The sequence below is a fragment of the Panthera onca genome, chromosome E1, assembly GCF_046562875.1.
Source record: "Panthera onca isolate mPanOnc1 chromosome E1, mPanOnc1 haplotype 2, whole genome shotgun sequence".
Classification (NCBI taxonomy): domain Eukaryota; kingdom Metazoa; phylum Chordata; class Mammalia; order Carnivora; family Felidae; genus Panthera; species Panthera onca.
In genome coordinates, this window is record NC_138352.1 from 55,085,755 (window position 1) to 55,106,698 (window position 20,944).

The 20,944-nt window shown below is 50.7% G+C and overlaps 1 protein-coding gene across 2 annotated transcripts in view; it reads right to left on the reverse strand.

Annotated features, from left to right (window-relative positions):
• The window catches only part of PLXDC1 (plexin domain containing 1), a 63,413-nt gene that overhangs the window by 5,099 nt on the left and 37,370 nt on the right, over positions 1 to 20,944 (reverse strand). For both annotated transcript variants that reach the window (XM_081791264.1, XM_078437203.2), the window contains exons 8-11: positions 14,954 to 15,049; positions 10,908 to 10,989; positions 7,721 to 7,781; positions 5,944 to 6,079 (exon numbers count right to left, since the gene is read on the reverse strand). In XM_081791264.1, the coding sequence (XP_081647390.1) occupies positions 5,944 to 6,079; positions 7,721 to 7,781; positions 10,908 to 10,989; positions 14,954 to 15,049 (375 nt within the window). The remainder of the gene's footprint in view (positions 1 to 5,943; positions 6,080 to 7,720; positions 7,782 to 10,907; positions 10,990 to 14,953; positions 15,050 to 20,944) is intronic.

Sequence of the window (20,944 nt, forward strand, 5' to 3'; positions counted from 1 at the left end):
TAGTGGAATCATTTAGGTCCAGATGGGACTTTAAGGAGGTTTAGTCCCACCTTCAATTTAATTTTTTTTTTAATTTTATTTTTAAGTCATCTCTGCACCCAAGGTGGGGCTCAAACCCACAACCCTGAGATGAGTCGCATGCTCTACTGACTCAGCCAGCCAGGCGCCCCTCCGCCTTCATTTTAGAGGCAGAGAAACTGAAGCACAGAGCGGGGAGGTGACTTGCTTAAAGTCACACAGCAGTGTAATGACAGAAGTCCGCAAACAAACCAACTTTTCCTAGTCTTGTGTTCATTCATCCAAGCAGGATTTACTGGACGCCTACTACTGAGTTGAGCACTGGGAGAGGGTACTGGGGGTAGACACGGTCTCTGCCCTCAGGGAGTTAACAAGCAGGAGAGATGGAGTGACAATTAAAACCCAGCAAAATGGAGCTCTGACTGGGGGCCTCATCCAGACAAAGGGTGTCAAGATGGAGGGGTGAGATGTGGGGCCGGGGAAAAAGGGTTCCAGGCAGAGGAAAAAGCACGAGCAAAGGCCCAGAGTCAGAGAAATAAAAGGCAGTGCAGTGCCGCTGGAGGGTGGAGAGGGTAAGAGATAAGGCTGGGGGTGGGGGATGGCTGCCTGCAAAGCCTGGGTGAGGACTTTTCCAGTTCTCCTTCCCCTACGGGCACCCGGGAAGCTGAGGAAAGGGTGTGTCACCAGTTCAGATCCGCTGGAAGACCACCCCCTCCCCACGCACAACTTGAAGGACAGATATCATGCCAACACCCTTTCTACAGCGCCAGGTGTGTGTCCTGTGGTTTCCTACATAAGTTCCAATGGTTGACCATTCTTCCCCAAAGATTCTCTGGGGAAAGGCAAGCAAGAGTTCCATGTCAGGAGAATGCTCTAGAGGACAGAGGGTTACTGCTTGAAGCACCGAAACGTGAAACAAATTGAACAACCCGGAGTGTGTCGCCTATAAGGTACATTTCATTCCTCTTTCCCTCCTGCACCTCCATTGCCCATGTCATTTTAAGGACTTTTACGGGTGGGGGGCTTCTGGGGGGCTCTGTGGGTGAAGCATCTGACTCTTAATTTTGGCTCAGGTCATGATCTTGAGGTTGGTGAGTTCGAGCCCTGCATCAGGCTCTGTGCTGACAGTGCGGAGCCTGCTTGGGATTCTCTCTCTCCCTCTCTCTCTGCTCCTCCTCTGTTCTCACTCTGTCTCTTTCTGAAAATAAATAAACTTAAAAACATAAAATAAAATAAAATAAAATAAAATAAAAGTTTTTACTGACTCCCCTTTGCTCACAGATGTTCAAGGCTCTTCACAATCTGTCCCCTCTCTTCTTTCCTCTTGTCCTTCACCACAACTCAACACCACGGCAGTGGCCATAACAAGCCGCCCAAGACTCCCGAGACCTTGGAGACCTCTCAGACCTCTGTGTCACTGCATAAACTGTTCCTCCTGCAGGGAATACACTTCCTCCCCTTCACTATTCCTCTTTGAAAAGTCCCACCCCTGAAATGCCCTCTGTAGGCCTGGGATTAGCTCACACAGTGAAGCAGGGTCCCATTCTGTCTTTTTTTGAAGTTTTGATGTGTTGTTCATTGTGGAATTTTTGGCAGCAATTTTGTTGTTGTTTTTTAATTTTTAAATTTTTATTAAAAATATTTATTTAATGTTTTTTTATTTTTGAGAGAGAAAAAGAGAGACAGAGTGTGAATGGGGGAGGGGCAGAGAGAGAAGGAGACACAGAATCTGAAGCAGGCTCCAGGATCCGAGCTGTCAGCACAGAGCCCGACGCGGGGCTCGAATTCATGAACCGTGAGATCATGACCTGAGCCAAAGTTGGACGCTTAACCGACTGAGCCACCCAAACTCCCCTATTTTTGTTTTTATAAATATTGCATTAAAATATTATTTATATTGATTATTGCTTTCTTTTTTGGTGACTCCTTGAATTTTATACCTGAGTGGAGAGCCTCATTTGCCTCACCCCAGTCCTGGCCCTGTCACTTCCAGAGGACAGGTGGGTGTGTCCTCCTCTGTGTCTTATTGCATTTTGGTATCTGTTTCTACATCTCAGGTCCCAGTTTTTTCCCTGGACTGCAAATCCCTCAACATGCAGCATATTTACACTCCCAGTGCCTGGATGTGGCTTCCTGCTGTGCTATGCATTTCCAATAAATCTTGAAGTCTCAAAAAAATCACATTGATCTTAAAAATTCTTGTTGTGGAATCATTTTCTGGCGAAATCCCTTTGTCAAGCAAAATTTTCGGCCTCATGGGAGCTGAAGTCAGACAAGTTTTTGATGAAGTTAACAGGACTTTGGTGAGCTTGTAATTCTACTTTATATCCTGAAAGATAGTTTAAAAAAACAAAAACAAAAACAAAAACAAAAACAAAAACTCCCAAAGAAAATCACTCCGGTCTGAAAACTCATCTTTGGGGGGAAGAGTTAAGTGTCCAAGGTTATAACAGCTGATGAGGTCAGAGGGAGCTGGCCTGGCAACTAGACTCTGCCCCTCCACAGTGGACGGCTTCCAGCAGAAGTGAGTCTAAATTCTCCAGTAGACGATACTGATACCAGGGAGGACAAGGGAGTGGGTAGGGTTGGGGTATTAAGATACAGGCTACTACATTTTATCCAATGGTGGTGGGAGAGGGGTACCTGGAGAAAACAAAGTCAATCTTTTCCTTTTTTGAAACGAAGCTAAAACATGAAGAAATATATTTTTTGTTCAATAAACATGGGATAGAATTCCAACATCCCTAGCCACAGGGCCAGTTCCACTGAGAAGTGAACAGTGGGGGCTCCAAATTTTGCAAGCATTTGGGGAGAGGGGAGAATTGGCTTTCTGTTAATTGGCAAATGTTCCAAAGAGTCTCTGTTTTCGTTGGGAGGTGCTATTATATATACACATGTATGGACCAGAGTCTCTGATGAGTTTATAAGGTTCAGAAGAGATGGTTGATAAAATCTTGCGTTTTGCTAATTTATACCAGTACAAGCCCAGTAGAACTCAAAAAAAAAAAAAAAAAAGCACATTGGATAATGGGGGAATAAACTATAGATCATTAAAAAAAATTTTCCCCCTATAGGGAAAAGAGGACTGGGTTGAGGGGAGAAAACTAGAAAGTAAAATTATTTGAATATACCTGATTTTCTAGATTTGACTTTGGATCCATGTAAATCATCATTTAATTATGAGATAATTATAAAAATTAAATTTACAAAGCACCCCTAAAAAGTGAAAGTAAAACAAAACAAATAGAAAATTGTAGACCTATTAATAGATGTTTTCTTCAGAGATTTCAATAAACAAGGGATTTTAAAAAATATCTTTTATAGTTCATTTTTTTATTTTGAGAGAGAATAAGCATGAGTGGGGGGAGGGGCAGAGAGAGAGGGAGAGAGAGAGAATCCCAAGCAGGGTCCACTTTGTCAGCATGAAGCCCGATCTGGGGCTCGAACACAAAACCATAAGATCATGACCTGAGCCAAAGTCAGAGACCTAACTGACTGAGCCACCCAGGCACCCCAACAAGGGATTTGAAAACAACACTGAGTCTATTTTGTTACTGCAAGTGGAAAACAATGAATTGGCTAGTCGAACCAACCAACATCACCCTAAACATCATTGGGAAAATTAACCTGATTCAAATCAGTTTGTTTCTAATCTAAACCATTGAAAATCCACTATAGCCCAGTCCACATCTACCACTGGCAGACAAAAAAGACCTAGTGCTACCTACAGCCCGTCCCTCCCATAGTGACTGAAGGTGGCCACCCTGTGCCCACAACAGCTTTTCTCTCACTCACCAAGGGCTGGTTCCCGGCTGCCATCTTGTTGGGGGTCCACGGAAAGCAAACTGGCTCCCCAATTAGTGGATTGCGGTAGAGTCCCGTGAAGACTCACAAAGTGAAGAAGTGTGTGTGATATGTATTGAATGAGTGGTCATTTCTCTGAGTGAGTTGTCACTTCTTGCTGCTATATTGGGGTGTTTCGTTCAGCTGCTCATGAGATGAGCCTTTAGATTATACACAGTTATTCTGGGGGAGGGCCTGGCTCTGCTTGTAATAAAATGCATGGGCTTTGTGGCAGCTGCTTGCTACTCAGAGGTCATTCTGGTTCACTTCAGTGGGTACCGTTCGATTGCAAACGAAAACTCTTAAAATCCAGCCCTATACCTCCTGCCCCCCACCCCCCCCCGGCCCTCTCTGCTCCTGTGCCTGGCTGGTGCCAGAGGGGTCCACGCACCCTCCAGCATCCTGCTCCCACTAACTCCTCTGCTCTCTGGCTCTGTGCTGCCCAGGCGAGTCCCTTTGGCTGTATCCCCTTCGTTCACATCTCCTTGTACCCCAAGATAGACTCCAACTCCTGGACTGAATTACAAACTCCTGAGGACAACCCATCTCTTCCTTTTCTTTTTTCACTGAATACACTTAACCCCTGTCTCCCCCTTAGCAGCCAGGAGTTGCTCTCAATACCCAGCCTTACCCAGCTCCCTCCGGACAATTTTAGATTAATGGAAGCTACCCGATCTGCCTTGCTTGTTCACCCTTTGCTGTATTTCTCCAGTCCCCCGAATCCACAAAGACCTTTAAAAAATTCTTTTCCAGCACCAAGGAAAGCAGTCGAGGGACAAGATTGCTGCTTTTGAGCTGAATGAGACCTGACCACCTCTTCCTGGTCGTGTGACCCTGGGCAAGTCACTGACCTCCCTGAACCTTCGTGTTTCTTCTATAACATGGGGATCTGACATCATTAACGTGCAGGATTGTTAGGAGGACCAAGTGAGTATTAATGTCTGCACAGCGTTAGCACCCTACCTGGCACATGGTTAGGCCCCTCAAAATGTTAGATCACCTTCATTTCTTCCCTTTCCTCTAGGATTCCCTCTGGCCGGATCCATGGGATCTGGCTCTCCAGTTCTCTAGGCTGCAGTTACAAAGGCAGGGGGCACCAGGGAAAGACCATCCTGCCACTTACCTTTCACGTAACCCCGAGTAACCGACTTTGCCCCTACGGGCCCTTTTCCACACACACAAAATGGGACTGTGGCTGAATAATGCTTTCAAACATTTGGCTTTTTCTTTTCTCCTTTCCTCTTTTCCATTTGTCCCTTTATGTGGCTCCGTAGAGGTGGTAAGAGCCCACATCTTTCATTCTGAGCCTAAGGAAAAAGGGCTAAAACCTAGATGTGATGTACCGAAAAAAGATGGGACGGGAATTTTTCAGTGGGAGCCAAAGGATCCCGGAGGGGCTTGCACAAGGCTTCTCCGGATGCTGTGTGGTACCTCTGGCAGGTTGCAAGACCCTCAGGCCTTAGGATGGCGGAAGTCCCCGGGGACAGCCAGATCCTGAAGAGGCAGGTGCGGATCGCCAGCCATCCTCTGGGACACAGCTGCCCCCACTCTGACCCTCTGTCCACACAAGGTCACAGGAGCAGGAAGCCAAGCCCCAGAACAGCGGAGGTCCACCACTCCCCCCGAGCAAGGGTTCAGAGCCAGAAACACCACGGTAGAAAAATGAGGCAATCTTTCTCTCACGTCTGAGTGTGTGGACTGAGTTCACACCTGCTGCGGGGCTGAGAAGACCTCACGCTTTCTGTGAGGAGTGCTACTGAGATGAACTGAGGTGGACTATATATAAAATACCGGGCCCTGAGCCGGGACGGTAATTTTCCCCTCGCCGCAGTGACTTCCATCCCACAGTCCCGATGTGGGCCAGCACAGCAGTTGGAGTCCGGGCACGGAGTCCACTTGTTTGAAACCTGGCTCTGCCTCTGCCCAGCACGCGAGCCCAGCTCTCTGAGACTTAGGTCCCTCATCTGTGAAAGTCAGGGCGATTCCTATTCCCTGAGCTAATCCCTGGCAGGAATAGTTGTGATGTCCCAGGGCGGTAGCCCTTTCCCATGGCTTCTTTCGCCGCTGGGGCTCAGGCCTTACCTTCGGTGGTGAGGCTATCGATGAAGAGGGAGGAGGAGGTGGTGGTGAGGTCCCCGTCAAAGGGGCTGAAGGAGCCGTTGGGGGAGGACGAGGAGTGGCCCTCGTCCTGGAAGTCCTCACACGTCCTGCCCTCCGCCTGCAAGAAAGACCCAGCGCCACCCTGGACCTCACCGGCCAGTGTGCTACGCAGAAAAGAGCCCTCGAACGGGAGGACGGAGGGGGCCCCTTCACCCCTCAGCGGCCAGAAAACTTAAGACTCCCGTGCTTGGTTCAAGCATGGTAAACTAACCAAAGCTGAGCCCTGAGTGCATTTAAGCCTCCCACTTTATCCTGAAAACGTCTTATCTCCCAGGGCAATTTATCTGTCCGCTGCTTCGAATCCTTCCTCAAGGAAGGAGCTGAGATGCCAGTCTTAAACAAATAAAGCAAATCTGTACATTCAGCACAGCCAGTGTCAGAAGTGGGCTGCTAGACAAGATTTTTTTTTAAGGCCTTAGAAAGCTCATCCAGGCTTACTAATAAATAGGTGGTGGTGAGCACACAGCCGTGGGGTCTGGGGGTTTATGTTTATTTAAAAAAATTTTTTTAACGTTTATTTATTTCTGAGACAGAGAGAGACAGAGTGTGAGTGGGGGAGGGGCAGAGAGAGAGGGAGACACGGAATCCGAAGCAGGCTCCAGGCTCCGAGCTGTCAGCACAGAGCCCGAGGCGGGGCTCGAACTCACCGACCGCAAGATCGTGACCTGAGCTGAAGTCGGACGCTCAACCGACTGAGCCGCCCAGGCGCCCCTGGGGGGGTTTAATGTTTAAATGTGGGGCCTTGTTGGGGTGCCTGGGTGGCTCAGTCGGTTGAGCGTCCGACTTCGGCTCAGGTCATGATCTCGCAGTCCGTGGGTTGGAGCCTGCTTCGGATTCTGTCTCTTTCTCCCTCTCTCTCTCTCTCTCTGCCCCTCCCCACTCGCACTCTGTCTCTCTCAAAACTAAATGAACATTTAAAAAAAATTCTTTTTTAAATGTGGGACCTTGCATTTTCACTATCCCACCGGTTGTGAGAGGCAGATCAAATCATTATATCTCTCTATGCCTCAGTTTTTTGTTCTGAGCAGTAGGGGGCACCGGCCCCCAGCCCCTGGAGCTGCTGGGATTCAATCCGAGCAGGTGTAGGCACTTGCAGGGAAGGGCTGGGCGCACACAGTGTGCTCATACTGCAGGACGGGATGGAGAGAGGAAGGAAGAGGAAAAGGATGCACGGATGAATGGATCTGTCTGTGTGGGTGGAAGGTGTAAGAACAGGATGCTCCCCGCCCAGAATCAAAGCCGTTGTGCGTTCCGGAAAACTTGAGCAGTGAGAAGGAACCTGTATGGGATTCCAAATAGGAAATCCCCTCCTCACTCCCAGAACACTCCTTTTCACTCCCTGAAGAGCCTGAGGGCTGGAGGCAGGGCAGCTGCTCCGAGAATGTCACCAGCCTCCCAGAGGATCCAGCTGTGGCCAACACCATGCCCAGCACACCCTCTGCAAGCACCAAAACAGCTCCCGGAGAGCCGCCCACTCAAGGCCAAGTTTCCAGAAGGGCTTTTTTCAGGGATCCGCAGAACCCTCTAAAATCTCCCGAGTCTGATCTAACTGGCTCAGAGCAGTCTGAGAGACAAGTCCCAGATGGAAGGGAGAATTTCTTTGCCAAGAAACCAAGACGGCTTGCAAAGAGCTACAGGGGGGACGGGTCTGCTGGCAGCCCTGCCCCTCCCCACAACCTGGCTCACTTAAGCCTCTCACCTCCTGGGCACAGCCGTAGGCCAGCCACTCCTGGCGGTAGCGGTCAAAACCACTGGAGCACCTGCGGGGGGACCAGAAGGTAAGAAGTGTGATGGGATTGACGGAGAAGCCCTCCTCTTCACTCTCTCCTGTTCAGTAGCAGCTCTCCGATGACGGGGCAGAGGGGGCTAACATCCCAGGGCTGCGGTGATCCGGACCACCGGGCAGGTGCCCTCCTTGTCACCTGGCACCTGTGGGATCAGGAGTCAGACCCTTCTTCCCCAACTACTCCTCCAAAAGGAAGGGAAGGTGTCTGGCGTCTCCACTCTCCTCCTGACCCAGCTCCCCAGGACCAAGGTCACATCTGCCCAGATGTGTGTATATAGGGAGCTAGATGAACTGTATGACCTCAAATGAGCTCTAAGATCCCCTTGACTCTAGGCGGCCATGAAATTGCTGAGAGTTCAGGGAATTCACAACAACGTCTTCTGGGGAGAGTTTCACTCATTCACAGACAATCCTTTTTCTTTGTGGAGGGGCCTAAACTTGGCAAGGAGAAGCTGGGCTGAAGGTGGACTTCAGCACATTTAGCCAATACCTCCTGTGTGATCACTAAAGGGCAGAAAGGAGGGTCCTGCCAGCAGCTAGGAGAGATCGAAAACCAGCTGACCAGCGTCCCGGGAGAGGACACTGTGCAGCTCAGCTGGGCTGGAAGGTGCCAAGTGCTTCCCTAGGGAAGGGATGGGGGTATGTGGATGAACTAGAAAATGTTCTCCATGGCACCGTGCTCAAATGGAAATTCTTCACTCTGGTGCCAGGGGAATCCACCAAGCCCTGCTCAAGCTCTGGAACATCTGCACGGGAAGAATCATATCATGAGCCACCAGTGCTGAGGAAGAATTCATCGCTAGTTAATTTTCTCCACTAACAACCGCCCACCCATCTGCCAGGGACCCAGTGAGGCGGAGGTCAGTTTTTCCTTCTGAAGATGCCTCCTGGGGCTCCGAGCTGCCCCTCCTGCAGCAGGGACAGCTGAACTGAGCCCCCCCCCCACTACCCCTCCCAGGTCCTCTGTGCCCACTACTCTGGGACATTGAGGACTAGGCGGTCTAATGGGGGCTGGCAACTAAAGTTTCTTTTAAGCCAAACTAATTGATTCTTCCAAGCACTGAGCCTTTGACATAGGTCTGGGAGCACCACGTTCTAAGCTCTGAGCCAACCAACCCAGATGCAGAGAAGAAGGACATCAGGCATGGCCACTATTGGGCACCTCCTGAATGCCAAGTGCCGCCGTGGCCATATGCTGCTCCTATAGTATTTCATGGGACCCTCACAAGGACACTGTAAAGCAAGGATTATGACTGTTCATTCCCCGGGCCAAATCCTGCAGTTAAAGTCATTTTAGACTCCAGAGTGGGCCCTTGGGGCGGGGGAGGGGCAATGTGGACTAAAAGGAAGACACTGGCCCTGGTAAATGAAATGATCTAAACCAGATCCAGCCCCAGGGCAAGGAGGGGAAGCTCTGGGAGGCTGCAGAAGGCTGAGTGGGTGGCGAGGAAGGGGAAGCTGAGAACCCACACGGTGACTGCAAGCAGCTGTTGGTGGGAGAGTCCATGGGGCTGGCCCCTCTGCACCAGCCCTGCCCTCTGGCTCTGTAGAGACCTGGAGTTAGCTCTCAGTTGGTGCTGAGGCTCCAGAGAGCTGGCAAGGAGGGGCCCACGCTGGGGTGAGCCCAGACCCATGGGCATCTGGGGACAGGATTTCAGCACCACGTCAGCCTTGATTGCTCTCTGATGGAACTTCTGTGCCCTATAGCTGACATAACCACAGCAAAAGCGGTGTCCACACCCAAGGCCTTGCCCTCCCCTAACCTGACCAACCCTCATTAAACTGTCACGGTCTCTGGGTTTGGGCGTATGTGTTAAATGGGGATGTGTCAATGGGAGGGTTTTGCTTTCATCTGACCCATTTTGAAGTTCTTATGGCTCAGCTCTCGCTGGATGCTGAGTCATGTGGTGGCAGCCAGCCCCAGGATTCCGGGGCTCATCCGAGGTCACCTGGATTATCTCTCGGCGCTGAGACAGTAGCTCTCAAACTCGAGAGTGCATAAGATGGATGGTGCTGCAGAGCTATTCTCCAGGAGGACCCCAACCTCCAGGTAGGAAGGACACGGGAAACCCCTCTCCCCTTGGCCCCCGGGGCTGTGTCCTGTGCCGGGCAGGCCACCTTTTAGTTCCTATTTCTGCCCTGGGCTATTTGAAAGGAGCAAAGGAAACACTGACAGATGCTTGCCAGCTGCCTGGAACTCAGAGACACTGTAATTTGCAACTTTCAAGATTGCTTCATAGGGCTTCCCACTCTCATGAGAGCCCTGGTCCCCAAAGAAGTCATTTTGTTTCATTTTGTTTTCCCTTCCTGCTATTTATTTATCTTGGACAGGAGAACAGGGCTCGAATTCTGAGTCTAATCTGTGAGGAAATGATTTCAGAACAAGGAGTGGAAGATGAGTGGGGATTTAAGAAATTTATCCCTCTTTATCCCTCAGCCTGAATCTCACCCAGAATTTTCCCTGTTTCCAACACCAAGCAAACACAGCTTTGTAGCTTGCCCCAACTTTCCACGGATGCCCGCAACTTCCACACCCCTGATTTTCAGGAAACCCCATTACAGCCCGAGAAAGATCTTAAGGCGGTGTTTGGGGGGGTCACGGGACCCTCATCCAACCGCAATGGGTCTTTGGAGCTGGCGGGTCTCACATTTGTTTGCAGATGAGGCACTGTGTTAATATGCAGGTTTCTGGGCTTCTCTCCCAGAGATCCTGATGCAGGGGTCCTGGGGCAGGTTCCAGGAATCTGCATGTTCAACACGAGACCTAGCTGATTCTGGGATCCTCACATCTGTGGACCGTTCTCTGGGAAGCCCTGCGCTAGGATGAACCAACCCTTCCGGGTGTAAGGAGGCGCTACAGTAGATAAAATCTCTGAATAATCTTCCAGAAACCTAGTGTCACCATGGGGACCCTGCCACACAGTCACCTTGACTCGGGGAGAAACTCACTTCTGTGACATTCTTGTGCTACGGGGCACAGTGGGCTGGCTAGAGATGCTCTCATGTTGGCAATGAGGCCCGAGGCAGGGAGGGGGCCGTGCCACCCTCTGCCCCTCCTTCAAGGCCTCCTGGGGAACCAGAGGGTCAGCCCAGCACAAACCTCTGGAGGACGTGGCACCAGCTGCAGTTGAAGGTCAGGTCCGAGGACACGCAGGCATCACAGGTCCGATGCTGCAAGCAGGCTGCAAGAGAGAAGGCAGTGGTCCCTGAGCATCAGACCCTCCACAGACCTCCAAAAGGCGCAACTCTCCCAAATGCTGGGTCCTTACAGAACTACGGAGTCTCTGACTGGCAGGGACCCTAGAGGTCATTAGTGCCACCCTCCCTTGAGTCCAGCCCTGATTCTTCCATCTCTTTCTCACTCCTTCCCTTTTCCTCCTTCCTCCTTCCTCCTTCTTTCTGTCACCAGGGGGGCAGGCCCCCAGCGGGTGCTGGGGATTCTGCAGGAAGTCGTCTATGCAGAGGCAGACTCACTCAAACAGATAATCAAACAAAAATAACTACATAATCACCATTTCGATGAGGTTTGTGAGGCACGTACAAAGGGATCTCACCTAGTCTGGGAAGTTATACTGCTGGGCTGTGGCCCACAATTACAGGGTTGCGAGGGAGTTCAATGGACCTACCAGGTATTCATCCACTCATGCATGCATTCATTCATTCTTTCAACAAATATTTACTGAACGCTTACCACGGGCCAGGCCCTGTCTCGGGTGCTGGAGATGCAGTGGTGAAGGGGCAAAGACAGAAATGCTGCCTGCATGGACCCTGCAGTTGAGTGGAGGAGACGGCCAACAGATACACAGACAAGGGGGCGCCTGGGTGGCTCAGTCGGCTAAGCATCTGACTTTGGCATCAGGTCATGATCTCACGACTCATGAGTTCGAGCCCCGCGTCAGGCTCTGTGCTGACAGCTCAGAGGCTGGAGCCTGTTTCGGATTCTGTGTCTCCCTCTCTCTCTCTCTCTCTCTCTCTCTCTCTCTGACCCTCCCCCCGCTCACACTCTCTCTCTCTCTCTCTCTCAAAAATAAATAAACATTAAAAAAACAAATACACAATGAAGTCTACACTAGGGTTTCCAGCACGGGACTGTGAAAAAAAGTGGCACAAAACAAAGAGGCAGAATGACAGGGGCGGCGGGGGGATGCATTCTGGTCAGGGAGGTTGGTAAAGGCTTCTCTGAGGAGAGGTCGTTTAGGCAGAGCCTGGGAGAAGGCAGGAAGCAAGCCCGGCTGCTCTCCTGGAGGAGGCGAAGTACAAGCAGAAGAGCCCTTGCACGCAGAGGCCTGGGAGGAGCGTGTTTCAGCCTTTCAGCCATGTTCTCAACAGCAGCCGGGATGCTAACAGGCTGGGTGGAGTAGACAAGCTGAGGGTGATAGAGGAGGAGCGAGAGCTGGGGCCTGGCCTGGGGCAGTGCAGAGCCAGAGAGCAGAGGGGTTAGTGGGAGCAGGCTGCTGGAGGGTGCGTGGACCCCTCCTCTGGCACCAGCCAGGCACAGGAGCAGAGAGGGCCGGGGGTGGGGAGGGCGGGAGGTATGGGGCTGGATTTTAAGAGTTCTCATTTGCAATCGAACGGCACCCACTGAAGTGAACCAGAATGACCTCTGAGTAGCAAGCAGCTGCCACAAAGCCCATGCATTTTATTACAAGCAGAGCCAGGCCCTCCCCCAGAATAACTGTGTATAATCTAAAGGCTCATCTCATGAGCAGCTGAACGGAACGCCCCGATATAGCAGCAAGAAGTGACAACTCACTCAGAGAAATGACCACTCATTCAATACATATCACACACACTTCTTCACTTTGTGAGTCTTCACGGGACTCTACCGCAATCCACTAATTGGGGAGCCAGTTTGCTTTCCGTGGACCCCCAACAAGATGGCAGCCGGGAACCAGCCCTTGGTGAGAGAAAAGCTGTTGTGGGCACAGTGTGGCCACCTTCAGTCACTATGGGAGGGACTGGCTGTAGGTGGCACTGTGTCCTTTCAAAAGAACGAGAGCTCTCTGGCTGCTTCGTTCCCTGGTGTATCCAGAGGTCCCAGAATAGCACCTGGCACGTGGTAGGCAGTTTACAAATGTTTACGCAATTGATGTATTGATGCTTTCGTTATCCCCATTTTACAGAGGAGGGAACTGAGAGGCTTACAGAGAGTCATGAAGCTAAGAGTGGCAGGTCTGGGTTTGAGCTGAGGTCTGTGTGAGCCAAAAGCCCGAGCTCTTGGCCTTGAGATCCCACTGTGGGTTTCCCTGCCCCCTGATCCCACCCTCAGCCCACGCCACCTCTTCATGAGTGTCTCTTCTAGACAAGGGACCGGGAAGAACCAACCACAGAGCACAATGGCTTAGAGACAGCCCATCCACACCTCTGGAAGAATCTTGGCTAAGTCCTCCTCCACCCAAAGGTAACAGAGCCATCCTGCACTGGGGGGATGCAGAGTTTTCTCAGGACCAAGGTAACCAGCCTTCCAGGGGTTCAAATCACAGCCATGGTAGCGCTGGCCCCTCCCCTGCAGCTGTATCTACATGGGCGCCCACACAGGAGCCCATGGCCTGCTCATTCCAGTGACTCCAGAGGCCCCTTGAAAGGCTCTAGTCAAAAAACCCTGGGAGCTTCCGTGAGGTACGTGTAAAATCTACTGACCTTTAATTCTCGTCTGCATTTCAGATGTCCTGTGCGCTATTAAATGCTCACGAAATTCACCGGAGGGGTGAGAAGTGGCTGAAACATACAGACGGTGTCCCAGAAACGTATTCCCAGGACGTTTCACTTCTGCCCAGGCAGTTACCCTGCCCTTGGATGTCCTTGCTCCTAAGTGCAGTTTATTCAAGGGCTAGGACTGAGGTTTGCTCTCAGCGTCCTTGAGGAGCCCCTGGTTCTCAGGCCCCACGTCTTTCCTGCCCGGAAAGAGCGCAGTGGGGGTGAGAGTGGCGCTGTGACCTGCAAGTGGTCCTGTGACCCTGTGGTGTCTGTGTCCTTCCTCTTTTCCAGGGGAAGACACCTGCTGAGCCCAAATAAACCTTAACAATTAAAAAAATAAAAAACAAATAAAAATGCAAGAATAAGGGACACCTGGGCGTCTGGGCATCTGGCTCTTGATTTGGGCTCAGGTCATGATCTCACCGTTGGTGAGTTCAAGCCCCATGTCGGACTCCAGCCTGCTTGAGAGTCTCTCTCTCTCAAAATAAATACATAAACCTTTTAAAAAATGTTTATTCATTTTTTGAGAGAGAGACAGAGACAGAGCATGAACAGGGCGGGGGTGGTCAGGGGGAGTGGGGGGCAGAGAGATAGGGAGACATAGAATCCGAAGCAGACTCCAGGCTCTGAGCTGTCAGCACAGAGTCTGACGCGGGGCTCGAACCCACAAGCCGTGAGATCATGACCTGAGCCAAAGTGGGACGCTCAACCGACTAAGCCACCCAGGCGCCCCCAAATAAAGAAATAAACTTAAAAGAAAATGGCAAGAACAGGAGTGCTGTCCTCCTCTCCCTCTCTCTCCCCAGCTGCCCTGACCATATCCTGAAGAGCATCTAACCTTGATCCTGTGGTGTCAGCAGCAGCTGGGGCCTCAGCCATAGTGTGCCTTCAACTGTAGGTGAGTGGGGTGGAGGGTGGAGGGTGAGTGGGGTGCGGGGGGGGGGGCGGTGCAGAGGGCCTGGCCATGGTTCTTGGAGGGCTGCAGGATAAATTGCTTTACTGCCTCCTGCCTGTGGACTCCCACATTGCCCCTCCTCTAAGGAAAATGCAATAAGAAATTTAAGGACTGATCCGTTCAGTTCCTGGATTACCTTCCCTGGGGGCTGAGTCTAAAAATTCTGGGAGGTACACCTTCCCTGGGTTTAATTGTGTGTCAGTAACAATAGCTGTCATGTGCCAAGTACAAACCACGCCCCAGGCCGGGGATGCGCCAGTTGGTTGTCAGAGCTTCCATTCACTCATGTCCTCGACTCTACTTACTGTGGTTCTCACTCTTACCACAGCTCTGGGAGGGAAGGAGTGCCAGGCCCATGTGACACATGAGAAATGGCAGCCCAGAGAAATTACGTGGCCATATCCACCCAGGGATCAGTGGTGGGCCTGGGAATGGAACCCAGATTGTCTGACTATAACGCTCTTTGCAGGACAGTGGGAATGACCCCTACTCACTTGGCAGTGGGGTGAACTCCACAGCTGACATGCTGGTGACCTTGCTGGGGTCCAGCTCCACACGGTGGTATTCGAAGATAGTCCTCCGCCGAGATTCTGAAACAGAGGCAGAGCCTGTCATCAGGAGCACCTCACGGCCGGAGGGCTCCAAGGCTTGTACCTGGAGCCTGACAGGTGGGCAGGGGATTGCAGCCAGTGGAACAGGGAGTCAATACGCAGCCATTGAGGGCAGGAAGTAAGCTCATCAACCTGGGACAATGATGTTGGAGCTGCAGGGAGACAGGAAGACAAGAACTGACCCTGAGAGGAGAGCTTTGTATTCTAGGCAGGTTAAACTGCTCAGGGCAGAGGCCCGGCTGCTGCTGTCAGGACATAGGAGCTCCCATGCATCTGCATGGCTCTGAGCCTTCACAGCTGCTGTTCTCTTGATTCATAATGTTCTTCCACCCCTTCTCTCTTTGTCTAGCTCAACCTTCCAGATCCAGCGCAGGGTTCCTTCCTTAGCCAGCTCCGTCCCCGTCTCCATTCAGGCCAGGTGCCATGTTCCCACTGCACTCACCATATTGTGTGGTCATTAGGGTCTATTTGGAGGGCGGAGCCATTAGACTGGGAGCATCTGGTCCTGAACCTGACCCACAGTGAGCACTCTGCAAACATCTGCAGATGCACAGGCTGAACTTAGAGAAACTCTCCCCTCCCGGATGGAAGCCAGAGCAAGGTTTAGGGCCTGGGGCTTGGCTTATGTCCTGCCTCAGTCCCTGCACGAACTCCCTACAGGACATCAGAGTCAAGAGACCTGAGTTCTGATTCCAGTTCTGCTCCCCTTCTTAGGCCTCAGTTTCTCATTTGTGATGTGGAAAGACAGAAACACCTCCCACAACACCCTTGGGAGGAAAAAAGTGGAATTGTAGATGAAATGACTTCTCCTAAAATGACAATCTGTGATGCTTTGATGTTTCCCACGACATCCCCATACCCACCCAAGAACCATGACTTGGGGTTGATTTCCTTAGGCTCTGAAAGGCAGGCGGGTAGGTGCTGAGCTTTGTGAATGAGCTTCCCTACAAGGGGAAGGGGTTGCATAGTGTTTGGTCTGCCCAGCACCCCTTCTTCCTTTAGGAAACAGCATCCCCTTTGGGGATACTACCCCTAGTCCATTCCTACATGTGGCCCGCCCTGAAGCTACCATTTTCCTCCATGACCCCGCCTCCCTGGCTACACAGTGATTGGTCCAGGGCTGGGCATCTGATGCAAGCTGGGCCAATCAGAGACCTTCCCTGGGACTTTTCAACTGTAAACAAAAGACCCTTTGCTTTCTAGTAATGAAGCTGAGAAAATGCACGCTCCAGGTCTGTGAATGGCCACAGGTCCAATGAAGCAGGAAGTTCTGGTGGCTTTCTAGGCTCTGGTGTCCCAGGACCTGCCCCGGTGCCTGTCTCCCTAGCCATCAATTCTTCCTTTGGTTCTTTGGGCTACTTCATATCCCCTTTTCCACTTAAGCTTGTTGAGTTGGGTTTTTATTACTAGAAACCCAGAATAGGCAAGGATACATGTTTCTCTCTCAGCTGAGCATCTCAACTCTCAGCATCCTGTGCAATGGCTGGATGTCCCATCCCCCCACCCCCTCCTGAATGAAGAATCCAGGGGAGCATCTGCTTCCTAAAAGAACATCTCATCTACGTTTCTATCATATATTTATCCCCAATCTTGGAATCAATGCCTCCTACTTAACCCAGGATTGAACCCCCAGTTGGTCTGGTGCTAAGACATACTGTCTTCCTATGACCCCACACTGCTCTGCAGCAGAGTAATGATGGACACCTCAGCCCCTGAAACATTCCCAACTGCAGAATGTCCTGGAAACATTCTATGCAATGCATGAGTCCTGACTTGTGGCATCTGCTGATTTCTGTGATGTAAATACTCCCCGTGCTGATTCCAAACTACCAGTTTGGAGTCACTGAACACAGAATTGGGGAAAGATGTGGTCACTCTGCTCGTGTGACTCCTCACAAAGGTCTCTAGCGCACCATGGTTATGGTTTCTTTTTTTTTTCTTTTGAAAAAATTTTTAATGTTTATTTTTGAGAGAGAGAGAGACAGCATGAGTAGGGGAAGGGGCAGAGAGAAAGGGAGACACAGAATCCGAAGCAGGCTCCAGGCTCTGAGGTTTCGGCACAGAGCCCGACGCGGGGCTCAAACTCACGCAACTGCGAGATCATGACCTGAGCCGAAGTTGGACGCTTCACGGACTGAGCCACTCAGGTGCCCCCATGGTTTCTTTACAGTAGTCCTCCTTATCCGCAGTTTCCCTTTCCACGGTTTCAGTTACCCGCGGTCAACCATGTCATTCGCCATGTCATCTCATCACACAGGCATTGTATCAGTCACCTCCCATCCTCGCGAGAAGGGTGAGATTGGTACAATAAGATATTTTGAGAGGGAGACCACATTCACATAACTTTTATTACATTATATTGTTACAATTGCTCTATTTTATTACTGGTTGTTGTTAATTTCTTACTGTGCCTAATTTAGAAATTAAACTTTATCATAGGTAGGTGCATATAGGAAAAAACATAGTATACATAAGCTTCAGTACTATCCTGTGGTTTTAGGCATCCACTGGGAATCTTGGAACATGTTCCCTTGGATAAGGTGGGGGACTACTGGATTTGTGTTTCTAAAAGAGTAGAAGGGAAACGTGTACTATTTTTTTTTAAGAATAAATAATCAAGGGGGCGCCTAGGTGGCTCGGTCGGTTAAGCGTCCGACTTCGGCTCAGGTCATGATCTCACAGTCCGTGAGTTCGAGCCCCCCGTCGGGCTCTGTGCTGACAGTTCAGAGCCTGGAGCCTGCTTCGGATTCTGTGTGTGTGTCTCTCTCTGTACCTCCCCAGCTAGCACTTTGTCTCTCTGTCTTACTGTCTCTCTCAAAGATAAATAAACATTAAAAAAAAATTTAGATAGGGGACACCCAGGCAGCCTTCCACAGCTCCATCCCACCCACCACCCCCAGAGGCTGTCTCTCCTTCTGAAAAATCATCCTTTTGAGCACAAAAATGTAATAGGGGGGAAAAAGTGAAATTCCAGGTCTTCCAAGGAGCCTGAGACCATGGGGTCTGGAGTCTATGTGAATCTTTCTTCCTCTATCTGCTTCCTCTTTCAAGGCTAGCTCAAAGGTCATACCCTCCTTGAAGGCTTCTCCACCCTCCTTGGGCACAGTTAGTTGGTGGCCCCTCTTCTGAGCTTCACAGCCTCCTGCACAATGTCTAGTGTCACCTGTTACACTGCTCCATCAGTATCAACTTTGCTGGCCACCTGCCCCACCAGGCTGTGGGCTCCCCCAGGGCAGAACCTGCTAGTTATTTGTCTCTGTCCTCCAGCCCCTAGCACCGGGCCCTGCGCATAACAGGGCCTCAAGAAATGACTGTAAATGAATGAATGGATTATAGGTAGCCACAAAAACCTCAGCAACTTATTATAACTTCAGCCCACAGCCCAAAGGAAGAATGCCCTTCCTCCCTAGCCCACCACAGGCCACGGCTTCTCCCAAAAGGGCGGCCCCCAATGGGCTGCAGAAAGCCAGACATGCCCCTTCCTAACTGAGAACTCCAAGTGGAGGGAGAGCTGGCTTTCAGGATTTCCCCCCCTGCAAGGATGTGAGAGAGACCTTGCACCCAGGATCAGAAGGAAGGAGAAATGGGAGGGACCAATGGAGCCAGGGTTGGGCAAAATGGAGGCATGAACTTGTCAAGGCGCCCAGTTCAGGGGTAGAGACAGACACACAGCAGCCAGGGAAGGCGAGGTTCCCAGCAAACCTCACACCAGAATCTAGGGATGGGTCTCCCCACCACCTGGGCTGGGGAACAGAGTTGAGGATGTGCTTCAAGTGAGGATGCAGCCAGACAGGGTCAGATGCCCTGCAAAACCTGACAGAGCCCTAACCCAAGGCAGGGGAGATGAGTGTGGTAGGAAGGGGAGGGGGTGAGGGTGGGTGTATGGAAATATACCTCTGATTAAAAATATTTGCTCACTTCAACTGTTGGCAACTTGTACTTGATTGAGTGTATGGCTTTGGGAATATTTTTATTTCTCTATAAACAGAACTCTTAATATCCCCGCCTGAGTTATTTGCTTTTGGATTAGCTCGCCAACATCTGGGGCTCACCCAAGGACGATGACGTCCATCTGCATGACCAACAGATCTCTCCAGAACTGAGACAGAGGCTGCCCCAAAGCCACATTTCTGGCAGTTTGAGACATTCTGCTTTATCTCTGTTTCCACTCATCAAAGATTCAGAAATACTAGGGTCCAGACACAGAAAGCCCAGCTGCCCAAACAAGAAAATTAAAAAAAAAAAAATTTTTTTTTTAATGTTTATTTTTGAGAGAGCAAGTGAGACAGAGTGCAAGCGGGGGAGGGGCAGAGAGAGAAGGAGACACAGAATCTGAAGCAGCCTCCAGGCTCCGAGCTGTCAGCACAGAGCCCCACGCGGGGCGTGAACTCACAAACCGTGAGATCATGACCTGAGCCAAAGTTGGATGCTTTAACTGACTGAGCCATCCAGGCGCCCCACCAAGAAATGTTAATGGCTCAAAAGAGAGGTTTGCGTGTCCCGTTTTGTTTCAAAACAAGACACCAGTGGGGAAGGGTGGGATCAGTCAGAAGAGATCAGACTGACAAGTCCTGTCACAAACTGCCCTCCAAAATGGGTGGGTCACAATACAAAAGATATAAGATGGCAGTTCCAGAAAAAGTCTTCACTTACTCGTTCACGTATTTCTTTGCTCATTTGATTATTCATTCAATAATCATGAATGGAGCCCTAGCAGGGACCCCCAGAGGTAAACACAAAGGAACAGGACTACAGTTTGGAGCCCTTAATAATGAAATCCTCATTAACTGATTCCACTAATTCAGCATCTCAGTTTTGTCGTCGCTACACTAACGTTGCTTTTATGCTGTCCATGAAAGAAAGAGTTTTTTAAGCAAATGAATAGAGGAAATTATGCTGACTTGTGGGTGAATAGAGGAAATTATACTGACTTCTCGGGGCCCCTGCAGCCAAATAAAGAGCATGTAAGTTACCCTGTGTGTTTTGCCTGCCTCTGCAAATAGCTGCTGCTAACTGCACGTAGATCTTTGCATCAGGCACGCTCTGCAGATTCTCTGCTGCAAAATCGATGTAGCAGTTTATATATGTAAATGGCAAGAAGAACTCTGGCCGCTTGCAGCACCTCCTCCCCTCAATCCCAGGAGTGAGACTGCTCTGAATTCCCTCCACCCTCAGGTAAAGGTGGGAGGAAGGTATTTGGAGCCTGGGGAAGGAGACGGTCCCCCAGGCCAGGTTCAGGGGCTGGGGGTTTCTGGAATAGTGGGGAAACCAAACTCCACCTCTCCTGGCACTCCAGGCAGGGAGGAGCTAGGTTTCAAAGACAGGGACACCCTCCATTCTGGTGGCGGTGTCCGAGGTGGGCTTGAACAATGGGAATATCTGTGGCGATAATGGGAACTACAGACCAGAGAGCTGTCCTTGGCTTTGCGTCTCATTTAAGCCATGGTTATTTGGGATTTACTGTTATTTGGCAGCTCAACGTAAGCCAAACGAATTCTCTACTTGTGGGTTGAATAGCAGACCCAGAGGAATCTGACCTCTCAGCCACATCAAATCCATCACTCCCCAAAGCAGAGGTGGTGGCCCATTTAGAAGCCCCGTGAAGGCCATGGATGCTGTCCCAGAAAAATGCATGCATATGAATATGCCCCACCCACACCTCAATCTTCCTCTTCACGTCTATGCCTGGAGCCCAGGCTAGAGATGCAACTAATTACCCAAGTACTCGCTCCCCACCGCAAGTGACATCAGGCCCCTGTTCTCACGGGGGGGCACCAGAGAGCAGAGGACAAGGTCCCTTCGGTGACACTCATTCTTGTGCGATTTTTTCATTTTTGAGTGTCTGCCCCGCGGCAGGCACAAGGCTGAGCGCTG